The following is a 14,871-nucleotide window of genomic DNA, read 5'->3' on the forward strand; positions in this document are numbered from 1 at the left end:
GTACAATCTTAGTGTTAGCTGGCCATGGAGAGCAATTATCTCTAAAAATGTAAAGAGTCAGTTTAAGGGTGCCTGACTGGCTCGGTCAGTGGAGTGTGTGGCCCTTGATCTTCATTAGTTCAAGCCCCACATTGGCTGTAGAGATCACTTAAATAAATTCAAAAATTTTTTTAAACATGTAGAAAATCCGTTTAAATAAGAAAAGGTAAACATTTCCATTTCAGTAGACCTAAAAGTCACATGGGGGAAAGAATGGATGGGAAATGAACAGGCATGTTGGCAAGAGGAAAGAGAAGAATTCTTTGACAGATAATTATCAAAAATTAACTTTAAAATACAGCTCACCTAGGAGTCTAGGCCTATAAATCGGCCTTTATTTTAAATATCTTTGAAGAACTTCCAGAGTACTTATTTCAAAATTTTCTTCATTCTGTACAGACTTAATGAGTACCTCTTGTCTTTAGAAAGTATCTTTGCCTCAATTTTTAGTTTATTACAAATTTAGTTATAAAATAACATGGCAGTGGAAATTAAAAACAAGTCACAGCATTTCCCAGGCACTTCCAGGGATTCATCCTTCTCTTGCTCTCCTCACCTCTAGCAGGGACAGATATAAGATAGAAAAACCAAAAGCTAAAAAGATATAGTTGGGCACAAAAGTAAGGTGGGTACCATCTCTATAGATCACAAACAGGCTAGAACTCCTGAATGTCATGGGAAGACTGCAGCCTGACAGGCCTTGGGTGACTAGTTGTTCAGAACCCTTGGAGTAGGGGGAGCCCAGGTTCCTAACGGAAAGGATACCAGGAGCTGAGACTTTTAGAAAGGTGTGCACCTGGGTAGGGAGAGGACACAGATGCAATGCACCATAAAAGATGGAGCCAAACCACACCCTGATTCCGTGGCTCTGCCTGGAGTATTCCCTGGATATCCTTGGAGCAGAAGCTTCACAAGTAAGCCCTTCACCAGTTGGAACATGAATTCACTTCGGATGAAATGAATTTTATGGCATGGCCTGACAAGGAACTTATGTATGTTCAAGCTGTTCCAAGGTGAATGAAGGAATAACTTTAAATTTAAAAGAACAAAAAATCATGGAAACAAAGGCATACATCATGGAAACAGATATGTAAAGAACAGATAGAAATGAAAAATATGCCTAGAGATGGGATAGCCCTGTTTTGATAGGCTGAAAAGAAAATTAATCAATTGAAATAAACTGAAAAATGTGCCTGTGATGCATCAGAAAGACACAAATAAAAAAAAAAAAAAATCCCGGGGTACCTGGGTGGCTCAGTGGGTTAAAGCCTCTGCTTTCGGCTCAGGTCATGATCCCCAGGGTCCTGGGATCGAGCCCCGCATCGGGTTCTCTGCTCAGCAAAGAGCCTGCTTCCCTCCTCTCTCTCTCTGCCTGCCTCTCTGTCTACTTCTGAGCTCTCTCTGTCAAATAAATAAATAAAATCTTAAAAAAAAAATAAAAAAAAAAAATCCCGAAGGACCAATGGGAGATATGGAGTTTATGCACAAAGTCCTCACCACTATATAAAGTTGCCCCCTCCCTGTCACTCTCTGTCCATCATATCATTCTGTGCATCTCTGTCAATTCCTATCACTAGCAGAATCACCAGGTTTATGTACTTGTTAACTTAACGCCTTCCTGAGCTGCTTCTACAAGGTGCTGAGCCCTATTTCAGGCATACTGTATGCAGACAGCCAAGAACAAGTCAGATAAGGATCCTGTGCTCTTGGATCCTGTGTTCTAGCCTATTCATCACTGTATCTCTGACATGTATTAGGCAGTCAATGTATTTGTTGAATGAATGAATGAGCAAGTGAGTGAAGTAATTAATACCTCAAAATATCTTCCATGTGGCTTCATGGCCTTGATTGCCTGCTGTGTTTGGCTGGCATGGCAGTGGGGAGAGAGACAGGGAGGAGATGAGAGGAATCCTCCCTCCCTAGAGCACACCCTGCTGTTACCAGTCTGTGACACTCAGAAAATACTGGTGTGAACTCCATAGACCTAGTCGTTCTTGGGTTTTGTTTCAGAATGAGACCAGCAATATAAACAATATTGATGTGTTAATTCTTCTTCTTTGCTTTTCAGGCTGGAGTAAAAGGGACGTTGGGAAGATTAGTTGGAATTTTTGAGGTAAGCCTGTTAAAATCTTTGGTGCAGTTGGTATCATATTAGTAACCACGTAATATGGATATATGTATTTCTTTGTCTTCGTCCTTTCAGGCTGCTATAACAAAACGGAGTGGCTTGTAAACAATAGAAATGGGTTTCTCACAGTTCTGGAGAAGTCCAAAATCAAGGCCCCAGCAGACTCACTGTCTGGTGAGGACCCACTTCCTGGTTCATAGTTACTAGTTTCTCCTGCTATCCAAAAGTAGTGTGTTCATAGAAAGCCTTTTGTAAGTCAAAATGGTAGAAAGTGAAGAAGCAATTAATTTATATGGCAATTTTTTTAGCACTTCCAAAACCAAAAAAACAGTCTCTCTGAGGCTTTTCTGATACTTCAGGATCCATGTTGTTAGCGTTTACATAAAATAAGTCAAGCTAACGCACAGGTGTGCAGAGCCCCAGTCCACAACTCTGGCGGCTCGATGAGGGAGTGCTGAGTGTAGTTCCCAGGGAAGGAGCCCGGCTGACCACCTTCTCCTCACTCACTGCTCCAGGTGGCCACTGCCTCTGATAGCTCGCTGCAGTGGAAATGCTGAATGCTCCTTTTGCTTTTCACTTTTTTTTTTTTTTTAATAAACGCTAATTCCTCTTCAGATTTCTTTCAGTTAGCAAAAGCGGGTACTGATGTAGGTCTTTCAAAAAAGTGAAGTGGCTTACCTAGAATTTTTGAAAAGCAGGGGGTACTTGTAGCCTTTTCTCTCTGTTTTCACACAGTGAAAGGGGGATGGTTACTCACTGGGGCCTCTTTTTTATCCCAAGAGTCAGCCCTTCTCAACCCAATCTGCTGTCAGATTGGGAGCTCCTAATACTACCTCCTAATACTAACCCATTGGGAGATAGGATTTCAACATCCTAATCATGGGGGGACAAAAACATCCAGTCCCTTGAGGTCTGAGTCTAGGTAGACACCATCTTTGTTTCGCTGTGTTTTCAAAACAAAGCAGCACCAAGAGAATAGTTTACTTTCTTTTTCAAAATCCCATAGTCTCCTCCAGACAAATAGAACTATTTCAAAGTACAGGCATAACCTCAGAGATACTATGGGTTCAGTTCCAGACCACTGCAATAGAGCATTTATTGCAATAAAGCAAGTCAATTGTTTGATTTTTGTCAGCGCATATAAAAGTTATATTTATAGGGGCGCCTGGGTGGCTCAGTGGGTTAAAGCCTCTGCCTTCGGCTCAGGTCATTATCCCAGGGTCTTGGGATCGAGCCCCACATCGGGCTCTCTGCTCCGCAGGGAGCCTGCTTCCTCCTCTCTCTCTGCCTGCCTCTCTACCTAGTTGTGATTTCTCTCTGTCAAATAAATAAAATATTAAAAAAAAATTTTTTTAAGTTATATTTATACTATATTATAGTCTATGAAATATATATATATATACTTACAATGTCTGTATTAATGTATATGCCTTAATTTAAAATTTAAATTTTAATTAAAAATTTATTGCTAAAAAATGCTAATCATCATGAGCTTTCAGCAAGTTCAGCAAGTCTTTTTGCTGGGAGAGGGGATTGCCTCTGTGTTCATAGCTGCTGACTGATCAGGGTCATGGTTGCTAAGAATTGAGTTGGCTGTGGCAGTTTCTTAAAATAAGAAGTTTGCATGCAGCCTGGGTGGCTCAGCCGTTAGGCGTCTGCCTTCGGCGAAGGTCGTGGTCCCGGGATCCTGGGATCAAGCCCCTCCTCGGGCTCCCTGCTCAGCGGGAAGACTGCTTCTCCCTTTCCCACTCCCCTGCTTGTGTTCCCTTTCTCACTGGGTCTCTCTCTGTCAAATAAATAAATAAAAACTTTTAAAAAAATAGTTTGTTGCACCAGTTGACTCTTCCTTTCGTATATATTTTTTCTGTAGCAGACTGTGCTGTTTACCCACAGTACAACTTCTTTCAAAATTTGGAGCCTGTCCTCTCAAACCTACCGCTGCTTTATCAACTATGTTTATGGAATATTCTAAATCTTCTGTTGTCACTTCAACAGTCTTCACACAATCTTCACCAGGGGTAGACTCCCATCTCAAGAAACCACTTTCTGTGCTCATCCATAAGAAGCAGCTTCTCATGTCTTCAGGTTTTACCATGAGATTGCAGCAATTCAGTCCCATTTGCAGGCTCCCCTTCCTTCCTTCCTATCTTTTTTGATAGAGAGCACAAGCATAGGGTGGTTGGAAGGAGAGAAGGAGAGAGAGTTTTAAGCAGACTCTATGCTGAACACGGAACCCGGTGCAGGGCTCCATCTCACGACTCTGAGATCATGACCTGAGCTGAAACCAAAAGTTGAACGCTTTGGGTCCCTGGGTGGCTCAGGTGGTTGGGCAACTGCCTTTGGCTCAGGTCATGATCCTGGAGTTCCAGGATTGAGTCCCGCATCAGGCTCCCTGCTCAGCAGGGAGCCTGCTTCTCCCTCTGACCCCTCCCCCTCTCATGCTCTGTCTCTCTCTCAAATAAATAAATAAAATCTTTAAAAAAAAAAAGAGTTGGACACTTAACTGACTGCAGACTCCACTTACTCTAGTTCTCGTGCTCTTTCTACCACATCTGCGGTTTCTTTCTCCACTCAAGTCTTGAATCCCTCAAAGTCCTTCATTAGGATTGCAATCAGCTTCCCCCAGACTCCTGTTCGTGTTGATATTTTTTTTACCTTTTTCCATGAATCACCATTGTTCTTTATGACATCTAGATGGTGAGTCCTTTCTAGAAGGTTTCCAGTTTACTTTGCCCAGATCCATCAGAGGAATCACTCACTCTCTGGCAGCTCTAGCCTTATGAAGTGTATTTCTTAAATAGTAGGACTTACAAGTTGAAAGGACTCCTTGATCCATGGTCTGTGGAACGGATGTTGTGCTAACGGGTGTGGAAATATCTTATCCATCTCCATCAGAGCGCTTGGCTGATCAGGGACACTGTCATTGAGCAATCTTTTTTTTTTTGGGGGGGGGGGTATTTTGGCTATTTATTCTTATTAGCATATAGCGTATTATTTGTTTTGAAAGGAATCTTTTTTTCTGAGCAGTTCTCAACAGCGGCTTTAAGTATTCAGTAAACCATCTTGGAAACAGGTGTGTTGTCATCCAGGCTTTGTTCCATTTATAAGAGCATGGGCAGAGTCGATTTCGCTTAATTTTTGAGGACCCTAGGATATTTGGAATGATCCTTGAGCCCTGGCTTCACCTTGAAGTCACCAGCTGCCCCTGACCAGAGAGTCACTCTGTCCTTTGAAGCTTTGCAGCCAGGCATTGACCTCTCTGACTATGAAAGTCCTAGATGGCATCTTCTTCTGATAGGAGGCTGTTTCGTCTACACTGAAAAGCTATTGTCTAGTGTAGCCCCGTCATGGATGATCACAGCTAGGTTTCCTGGAGAACTCCCTCCAGCTTCTCCACCAGCACCTGCTGCTTCCCCTTGCACTTTTGTGTTACAGAGAAGGCTTCTTTCCTTAACCCGCATGAAGCCACCTCTGCTAGCTTTAGACTTTTCTCCTGCGGCCTCCCCACCTCTCTCAGCCTTCACAGAACTGAAGAGAGCGAGGGCCTTGCTCTGGGTCAGGCTTTGTCTTAAGGGACGGTTGCGACTGGGTTGATCTTCCATCCAGACCATACAAACCTCCATATCAGCGGTAAGGCTGTTTCGCTTTCTTGTCATGCATGTGTTCACTGGAATAGAACTTTAAATTTCCTTCCAGAACTTTTCCTTTGCAATCACATCTTGGCTAACGGGTGCGAGAGGCCTAGCTTTCAGCCTGTCTTGGCTTTCAGCGTGCCTTCCTCATCAAGCTTAATCATTGTGAGCTTCTGATTTAAAGGGAGAGTAAAGCTATGCAACTTTTTCTCTCACTTGAAAATGTAGAAGCCACTGTAGGGTTATAAGTTGGCTTATCTTGTTTTATAAGTTTGGTGTGTGGTGTTTTTTTTTTTAAGACTTCATTTATTTATTTGAGAGAGAGAGAGGAGCACAAGCAGGGGGAGCAGCTGGCAGAGGGGGAGAGAAGCAGACTCCCTGCTGAGCAGGGAGCCCAATACGGGGCTCAGTCCCAGGACCGTGGGATCATGACCTGAGCCAAAGGCAGACACTTAACTAGCTGGGCTACACAGGCACTCCTCATTGGCCTAATCTTAATTTTGTTGTGTCTCAGGGAATAGGGAGAATGACAGAGAGACAGGAATGGCCAGTCAGTGGGATTTATTGCTTGAGTTCTCTATCTTATAGGGATATCCTTTGTGGGACCCTAAAACAATTACAATAGCAACATCAACAGTTACTGATCATGGATTGCTGTAACACTTACAATAATAATGAAAAAGAGGTTCCTGGGTGGCTCAGTGGGTTAAAGCCTCTGCCTTCCGCTCAGGTCGTGATCCCAGTGTTCTGGGATCGAGTCCCACATTGGGCTCTCTGCCTACTTGTGATCTCTGTCTGTCAAATAAATAAATAAAATCTTTTTTTTTAAATTTTAAAAAATAATGAAAAAGTCTGAAGTACTGTGAGAATTACCAAATGGACAGACACAAAGTGAGTAAATGCCATTAGGAAGAAGACATCGGTAGACTTGCTTGATACCACGTTGTCACAGACCTTCCATTTATAGCAGAGGCAGTGTCATGTGCAGAGGCATATGCCTATATGGTTTATCCCGTCCCTACCTCTCTTCCTCTTCTCTGAGATACGAGGAAGGGACATAAAGTGTAGAGAAGACTGAAGGAAAAAGAAGATAAAGTAACTACATAGCAAAGGTGGAAGGAACAAGCTAAGAGGCTGGGTAGAGGTTTGGAGGAAGAGGGAAGGAAGTGAGAAGTGGGGAAATAAAGATGAGCAAAGTTAGTAGGAGAAGGGGAGACGTACCAGATCATCAGCTTGCCCGCCCCGATGGAACCCCCACCCACCCACAGCCTCTTCTCTTCCTTGGGTTCTTGTGAGTTACATTTCTCAAGGGGTCACAAACTTCTTCTCACAGCCTTCCTGGGAAGTTGTACTTAGGGGAAGGGGAACAAAAAAAAAGAGATTAAAGCTTGGGCTTTAGAAGGCCAGCCAAAGAGCACAGCCGTAAATGCAAGTGCGGCATGTTTTAAATAGGCCATCTGGCGCTATTCCCTTTATGACTGTAGGATGATTAAAAGTAAAAGGAATGCTTGAGTCTGAGCTCTCTGGACATATGGCTAAGAGTGTGTTTCACTTAAGTAATCTCAGCTCTCTGAAGGAAAGCTCTTCCTCTGTCCTTTTCTCTTTGCCCTTCAGAACCAGGAGAGGAAGCACAGAACATATGTGTATGTGCTCATTGTCACAGAAGTGCTTGAAGACTGGGAAGATTCCGTTAACATTGGTAAGTTGTCCCCAGATAGCTTTCAGAATGCTCCCCACCACGGGCCCTTGCCACGCCACAAGTCATGACCCAGACCTAGAAACAAGCCTGATGAAAGAAGCCATAGAAGAATATGTTTATTGGAACAAGCATGTCCATTTTGATGAAAAGTAGTGTTTTGAAATGTTCAAAAGGAAGCTGAAGGTGGGTACCTGGTCAACCAATAGAAACATGGCGCCTAAAAATAAGTTTATTTTTGGTGTTTCTAACACCAAACTGGACCGTCCACAGCAGGTAGTGACCCTCGTGCACAATGCTAGGGCCACCGCTGGCCACGAAACCCCAGCTGGGAGCAGGACCTTGGCTGTTCCTTATAATGCTTATTTGTACTGTTGGAGAAAGCTGCTGGTTTGGTGGGGGAAGCCGCTCCCTCCAGAGCTGTGTGGTAGAAGCAGAATAGTGGGAGCAGTTTCTGGTTTTACCCATATTCGCCTTCCGATGCCTCTCCCTTTCTCCTGAGGAGCCATTCTCTTTGATCGCTCAGATCACTATTGGGTGTGTGTCTTTGGAACTAAAAACTTAGGTGATTTAATGGTTGGATCACGGTTTAATCTTTTGCCTCTGAAGGAAAGTATATTTGAGGAAAGTGTAATATTAATTTAAAAACCCGTTCTAAATCAGCAAACGGATAGAATCCAGTTGCTGAAATCTCTCCCTTTATGGTGCGTGTGTGCTTTGCCACCGTGTCCCTCACACTGCCGATGTGGGCGTTTTGTGGCCCTTCGGCTTTCAACGGCTTTGTATCTGGTAAGAATACAATATGCTTAAGTAAATAAATTCAGTAGGGGTTTATTAAAAATAGCCTCCTTGACAGCCAGTCCTAGGGCTTTTAAAAGGAGACAGAGGGGCGCCTGGGTGGCTCAGTGGGTTAAAGCCTCTGCCTTCGGCTCAGGTCATGATCCCAGAGTCCTGGGATCGAGCCCCGCATCGGGCTCTCTGCTCTGTGGACAGCCTGCTTCCTCCTCTCTCTCTCTGCCTGCCTCTCTGCCTACTTGTGATCTCTTTCTGTCAAATAAATAAATAAAATCTTAAAAAAAATAAAAAAAAGGAGACAGAGTTGAGTGTGGCATGACCCTGTCCTCAGAGCACTCTGTCAGGCGGAAGTCACACACTTGTGATATGAATTGTCAAGGTACCATTGCTCTATTAATATCCAACAGGACTTTCACCTTGTACTACTTGCGAGAATTGAAATACTGAAGTAATCTAAAATGTGGAGAATAAGCCTGTGAGCTGTCCTTCAGATGAGCCTTTTTCGGGTGGAAATTGGCTTTTAAACGTACACCTCAGTGAAGGATAAGTGAGCTGAGGTACATTCGTCTGATGGAATGTCGCACAACTGTTAAACACGGGCTTCTGAAAGCTAATAGACCATGGCAGAGGGCTTGTGATTCATTGTTGGTGAATGGAAAAAGCAGGGTATAAACTATTATATATACACTAATTAGAGCTACATTAAAAATAGGAATTTGAAATGAAAACAAAAATGAGGTTCTGGTTTTCACCTAAAGAACAGGCAATGACAGAGGGAAAGGTGGCATTGCTGAGTGGGGCGATGGTGAGAACGACATGTGGCACACACAGGCAGGCCTGGGGAGTGGGGTGGCCCTGCTGGAAAGCAATTTGGCATTACAGAACATGAGGCCTTTAGAGTCCACAGGTTTTATTCTTAGGATCTCAGTTCTAGGCCTCTTCTGGGAGGTTAAAAAAAAAGAAAAAAACAGATAAAGGTTTGTTGTTGTTGTTGTTGTTGTTGTTGTTGTTGTTGTTGTTTTTGAAAAGCAAGAGTGCTGGGGGCTGAGGGAGAGGGGAAGAGAGATAATCCTAAGCAGGCTCCACACCCAGCACAGGGCCGGGACATGGGCTCCATCTCACAACCCTGAGATCGCGACCTGAGCCAAAATCAAGATTCAGACGCTCTACTGCCTGAGCCATTCAGGCGCTGCACATATATTTTTTATAACGTAGACAAGTATGTAAGAAAGAGTGTGAAATAAAAAAGAAGCAATAACAATAATAGTACTAATAAGCAAACTCTTATAACATATACTGTGTGCCAGGTATCATTCAGATATCTTACATATCAATCCTCATAACTGGGGCACCGGGGTGGCTCAGTCAGTTAAGCATCTGTCTTCAGCTCAGGTCATGATCTCAGGGTCCTGGGATGGAGTCCTGTATCGGGCTCTCTGCTCAGCGGGAAGCCTGCTTCTCTCTCTCTGGTTCCCCCTGCTTGTGTTCCCTCTCTCACTATCTCTCTGTCACATAGATGAAATCTTTAAAAAAAAAAAAAAAAAATCCTTGGGGCGCCTGGGTGGCTCAGTGGGTTAAAGCCTCTGCCTTCGGCTTAAGTCATGATCCCAGGGTCCTGGGATTGAGCCCCGCATCGGGCTCTCTGCTCCGCAGGAAGCCTGCTTCCTCCTCTCTCTCTGCCTGCCTCTCTGCCTAGTTGTGATTTCTCTCTGTCAAATAAATAAAATATTTAAAAAAAAAAAAATCCTCACAACAGACTTGTGAGATGGGTACTAGTTATTACCTCTACAGATGAAGAAAGTGGGGCACAGCTCAGTACCTAGTTCAGTAACTTCCCACGAACTGACCGTTCATTAGAGCCGGTGATGTGATTGGAGCCCAGCATGTTAGCTCCAGCGTCAGGGTTTCCTAACCACAACACTCTTCTTAGAGCTGCTCAGGACTCCGAGCATCTGAAAGCATGATCCCAGTTATAGGTGTTCAGCGCAGCCTCTTTTTCAGATACAGTGGAAGAAAAGCAAAGACACCAAGATACCAAGGGTAGTCATTTCTGGTTTCTCGTGTTGTAGGTAATTATATTCTTTATACTTTCTTCCATCTTCCTAATGTTAAGCAATGATCTTTTATTATAAGAGAAAAAAATAAAGGATTTTAAAAACAAATTTGAGGAAAAAGGAAGAAAAAAGACTAAGAAGTTAGTAGGGATGGTTACTTTTAAAAATATTTTATGATATATGGATATATAACTCTTTAAATTCTGAAATAAATAACTGATTATAAGGCAGGCAGCCCCATAATTCTGAGAGCGGACGTTCGTTTTGATTTGTGCAGAAGATGGGGTTGCTGGCTGGGCTTCAGGTGTGTACCTGTGAGCCAGGCAAGGCCCAGAGGCCCTGGAACACGAGAGGAGACCTGGAGGGCGGGTTTCACACAGTCTACTTCTCAGATGTCCTCCCTATCTTCCGCATCAGACATCTGTATGATATTTGAAGCATATACTCTTGTAGGGAAAGAAAGGGAGGAAAGACACCTTCGTAATGCCCGGTTTTAAAGTCTTGATAATGTTGCTTTTCTCTTTTCAGCGACCCTTTCTCCCAAGCTGAAGAACAGAAGCCTGTGGTCGCTTCCCTTTTGTCCTCATTTCTTCTTCTCTCTGCCCCCACAGGAAGGAAGAGAGAATGGTTTAAAATAGAAGACGCCGTCAAAGTGCTGCAGTACCACAAACCAGTGCAGGCGTCGTATTTTGAGACGTTGAGGCAAGGCTACTCGGCCAACAACGGCACCCCGGTCGTGGCCACCACGTACTCGGTTTCTTCCCAGAGCTCCAGGCCAGGCGTCAGATGACTGAAGACTTCCCGTAAGAGGAATGGAAATTGGAAACTAGACTGGAGCGCAGATCTTCCCTCCCTTGCTCTTTTCACCTCTCCTCACAGGCCTCCTCTCCAAATAAGGCATGATGGGCAGCAGAGAAAGGGTTTCTTGATGGTGTTGCTGTTTGGTGTTAAGTGATGGGCTTTTTCTTCTCTTTTTATGGAGGGGGTGGGGGGTGGGTGTGTAATTTGTAAGTACTTTTGTGCATGATCGGTCCCTCCCTTTTCACACCCCTACAATTGTCTAGAGAGACAGACAGCCTTCCCTCGGCCTTGGATTCTGAAGTGTTCCTGTTTGTCTCACCCCAGCCCTGGCCAGACGTTTTTTTCTTTGATTTTTAATTTTTTTTTTATTAAAAGGTACCAATATGAGATGAAACCTTTCAAGAATTTGTCCTCTAATGCGCTGTGCAGTCCAGAAGGTTGGTCACTTCCCCAGCAGGGTACATTTATCTACACATTATATACTGGGCATATAATATGTAAATAAATGACTTTTAGAAGAGGAATTTAACTGTTTAATTTTTCAAGGTTTTGTTTCGTTTTTTAAATTCGGGGTGTTTCTGAAATGGAGAGCCTCGCAGTTAATTTCCCTTTTTGTTTTTTTGATGCTAGTGGCTAGGTAAGTGTCCCTGTCCTCTCTCTCTTCCCCAGTCACTGACTGTAGTTACATAGGGTACGGAAGGAGTTTAGCTACCTTCGTAGCACTCCCAGAACTCATGGCCTTCTTGAAGTTGTGTTTCCATTGCCAAGAAAGACATAGGAAGAAACCTATTTTCTTTTCTATTACCGACCCGGGAGCAAATGGCGTCAGCTCAGACCTGGAGAAACAATGATAGAGATTGGAGTCCTTTGTACATGTTGACAGTAGGGATTTGAACTGGATTCTTGGGATCACTATCTAAAAAACTAGAGCATCAAGCACTGTTTCTGTCCTGTGGGTTGGAATTTTTTCCATTATGCTACTTACCGCCAACAGTGACTTCTCTCCTCATACATCCATGCCTTACACCATGCTGAACTGGACATTGTCCTTGTGCGGAAGCATCCTCTGGCCCGGGCCAGTGCAGGTGTATGGTCCCATCCCCTCCCGGGTGACCATGTTTTAAGTTCCTGAAAATTACACGGGAGGATGATTCAGGTGTCTGCTTATCTTTGCGATGTGACAGCACTTGGAACTGCACCACAGAGCATGCTCAGAAATAGTCGGTGTGTCTCCTGCTGAGATGTGAAAGGTCCATCTTCTGCTGAGAAGTGGTATGGGAGAACGCTGAGTGGTTGACTAGAATGGCGACATCGCGCGTTGGCCGCTGCAAACTCGTGTTGGTTTTTGATACAGGCTTTGTGCTGGCTTCGTTTGCCAGTCGTGTCATTTACTTGGGAAATAAGCAGAACAGGGTCTTGAGATGGAGGGGTGGGTCTAGGAGAGCGGACACTGTCAGTCCCTGGCTTAGGACATGCTGTTAGTGGTATCTCCTTTGTCAGAATGTAGCCAGGATGTGAAATGAAAATCGTAGTTCTTTATTTAAAAATTCTAATAAATACTCAAACTTTGAAAAGCTTTTGCTCTTCCCTCCCACTAAAAGAGATGTATGTATGTGTATATATATATATATATATATATATATATATATATATAAAAAGATGTAGGCCCATGTCATTCAGTGTTCAACATTTTGAGGGGACATCTTTCGGAGAACTTTAAATTTCGTTGTGTGTCTCTCAGTTTGTATCTTCTCTCCCAGTCTTGAGACACAGAACCACCAAAGGGTGCCCACAGTTTCCCTAGAATACTGTCCTACCTCTGGGAAAGGCATCCTGTTACTAGGTAAGGGTCCCAGTGGACAGACCACACCACAGGATCTGAGTTTAAATACCAACTCGCTGTTCGCATGTCTTGCTCCAAAACAAACCGACTGCTGCTTATTGCCCAATAAAGAGCAGTCTGAGCTGCTGCCCATGTTAGCAAAGGAGAAGATGTAACAGGTTCAACCAGGCACTAAGTAGAATCCAAAAGACACGTTCTTCCAACTAAATTCTGCCTTTACAAGATGGATTAAAAGTACTCTGCAGGAAAACAAGCAGGACTCCTGAAAAGAGAACTGCAGCGTTGCTAGTAATTCGTGCATTTTTTCATGACCTAAAGATGTTTTTACTGGGCCGGTGTCACAACACAGGACCCTACCAAGTCCAGTGTGGACTGATGTTGGCGTCTTTGGGTCAGGAGAGTGAAGTGTGCCCAGAGGTGTTTTTCAGTGACATGAATGGGTCCTATTAATGCAATTAACTGGGGAGATTGTGCTGATGCTTTCTTAACAGACAAAAAGAAGCTTTGTCCAACACCAGAATTGTGGAAACTGGTGCTATTTTCTGTTACACTGGGATCCTAATGAGCGAGGATTGGTGTTCCTCCCTCCCTGGCACCGTTAACACCATGGCTGTCTTCACGGCTGTGTAGTCATAGCCCTTCTGTGATAGATGACTCAGACCCGTGGTCATGGCGGCCGTTACTCTTCCCCAGAGAAAGCAAGGAGAAATAGAAGAACACACACAAGTGATCCCACTCGCAGAGGCTTTCTTGGACACTGCTTTGCTGTGAACTCTGCAGGTACGCACCTCATTCAAGCTCGACACAAACAGGTTGTTGTGTGTGGCACAGACCAGTCTCACAGTGAGTTTGACCATCAGGATTCTGGTTTATTACTAGGGCGCCCATCACAGTCCACTGTGAGCCGGATGGAGAAAGCACTGGGGATTTCACTTTGTTCACTTTGTTTTCAGTTTATCGTTTTGTTGCCACTGGGGAAGCATCAGTGAGGTGCCATCTTTTTGGACCAGGGCTGTGTGTGTGTGTGTGTGTGTGTGTGAGAGAGAGAGAGAGAGAGAGAGATGGGCTACCAGGAGTCAGCTGTACCCGATTTGTTTGTAGCCTTCCAGAATGGCGCAGCCCATGAAACAAGAGTCCTGATTTTTCTCGTAGCAAACCTGGCAGGATGGAAAAGTTAACGAATTGACAGTTTTGTTTTTACAAGTGTTCGCTGCCCCATCTGCCCCGCGTGGAGAGGGCTCCCGCGTTGCTGAGTCTGAGCTGAGGCCATCTGGAGAGATCAAAGCATGTGGGAGGACCCCCCCCACCCCCCCACCCCCCCGTGAGGCTGAGGAAGGCCTCGAAGGTGCAGGATTTCCGCCTGGCGCAGTGCAGCTCTGTAGAGCCAGGAGGCCTTGCCTCTCGCGGTCTCTGGGGAGCAGAGCGGGTCACTGCCCCCGGGAGGCTTCTGCAGCAGTTCTGTAAACGCATTGCTACACAGTCAAGTTCCTTCGTAACACATAATTTCTGTTTTGACATTAGGAGTCAGTCCATGTAAGGTCTTTCAGACTTGCTTAGAAGAAAAAAAAATCACCTTTTGTTGCAAAAAGCAGAATAAAATGTCCATGCAGAAATGTTCTTCCTCCTTCTTCCCCTTTCTCTTGCCCACACACAGTTCTTGTTGGAGGCCCCCCTTTCCCCCCAGAACCTGTGTAATCAGAGGAGTAAGCTGACTCCCGCCGGACCTGGCTGTGCATCTCACATTGTACTGTATGTGCTCGTCCTTTCCACCTAGTGCTGGGGGAGTGCCTCTTGTCTCCCCACCTGACCTTAAACAGCTAAGCCTGAGCCGCATTTCTTTTGGTCCGCAAAAAGGATTTAATAACCACAGTGCGATCTTTGCC

General features: G+C 44.4%; 1 protein-coding gene across 1 annotated transcript in view; it reads left to right on the forward strand.

Moving 5' to 3' along the window:
• NUDT3 (nudix hydrolase 3) overlaps positions 1 to 14,605 on the forward strand; it is a 121,547-nt gene extending 106,942 nt beyond the window's left edge. The window contains exons 3-5 of the mRNA XM_046004427.1: positions 2,108 to 2,152; positions 7,414 to 7,498; positions 10,956 to 14,605. Of these exons, the coding sequence (XP_045860383.1) occupies positions 2,108 to 2,152; positions 7,414 to 7,498; positions 10,956 to 11,134 (309 nt within the window). The 3' untranslated portion in view covers positions 11,135 to 14,605. The remainder of the gene's footprint in view (positions 1 to 2,107; positions 2,153 to 7,413; positions 7,499 to 10,955) is intronic.
• The last annotated feature ends 266 nt before the right edge of the window (positions 14,606 to 14,871 follow it).

Source organism: Meles meles, chromosome 5 (genome assembly GCF_922984935.1).
Source record: "Meles meles chromosome 5, mMelMel3.1 paternal haplotype, whole genome shotgun sequence".
Classification (NCBI taxonomy): Eukaryota; Metazoa; Chordata; class Mammalia; order Carnivora; family Mustelidae; genus Meles; species Meles meles.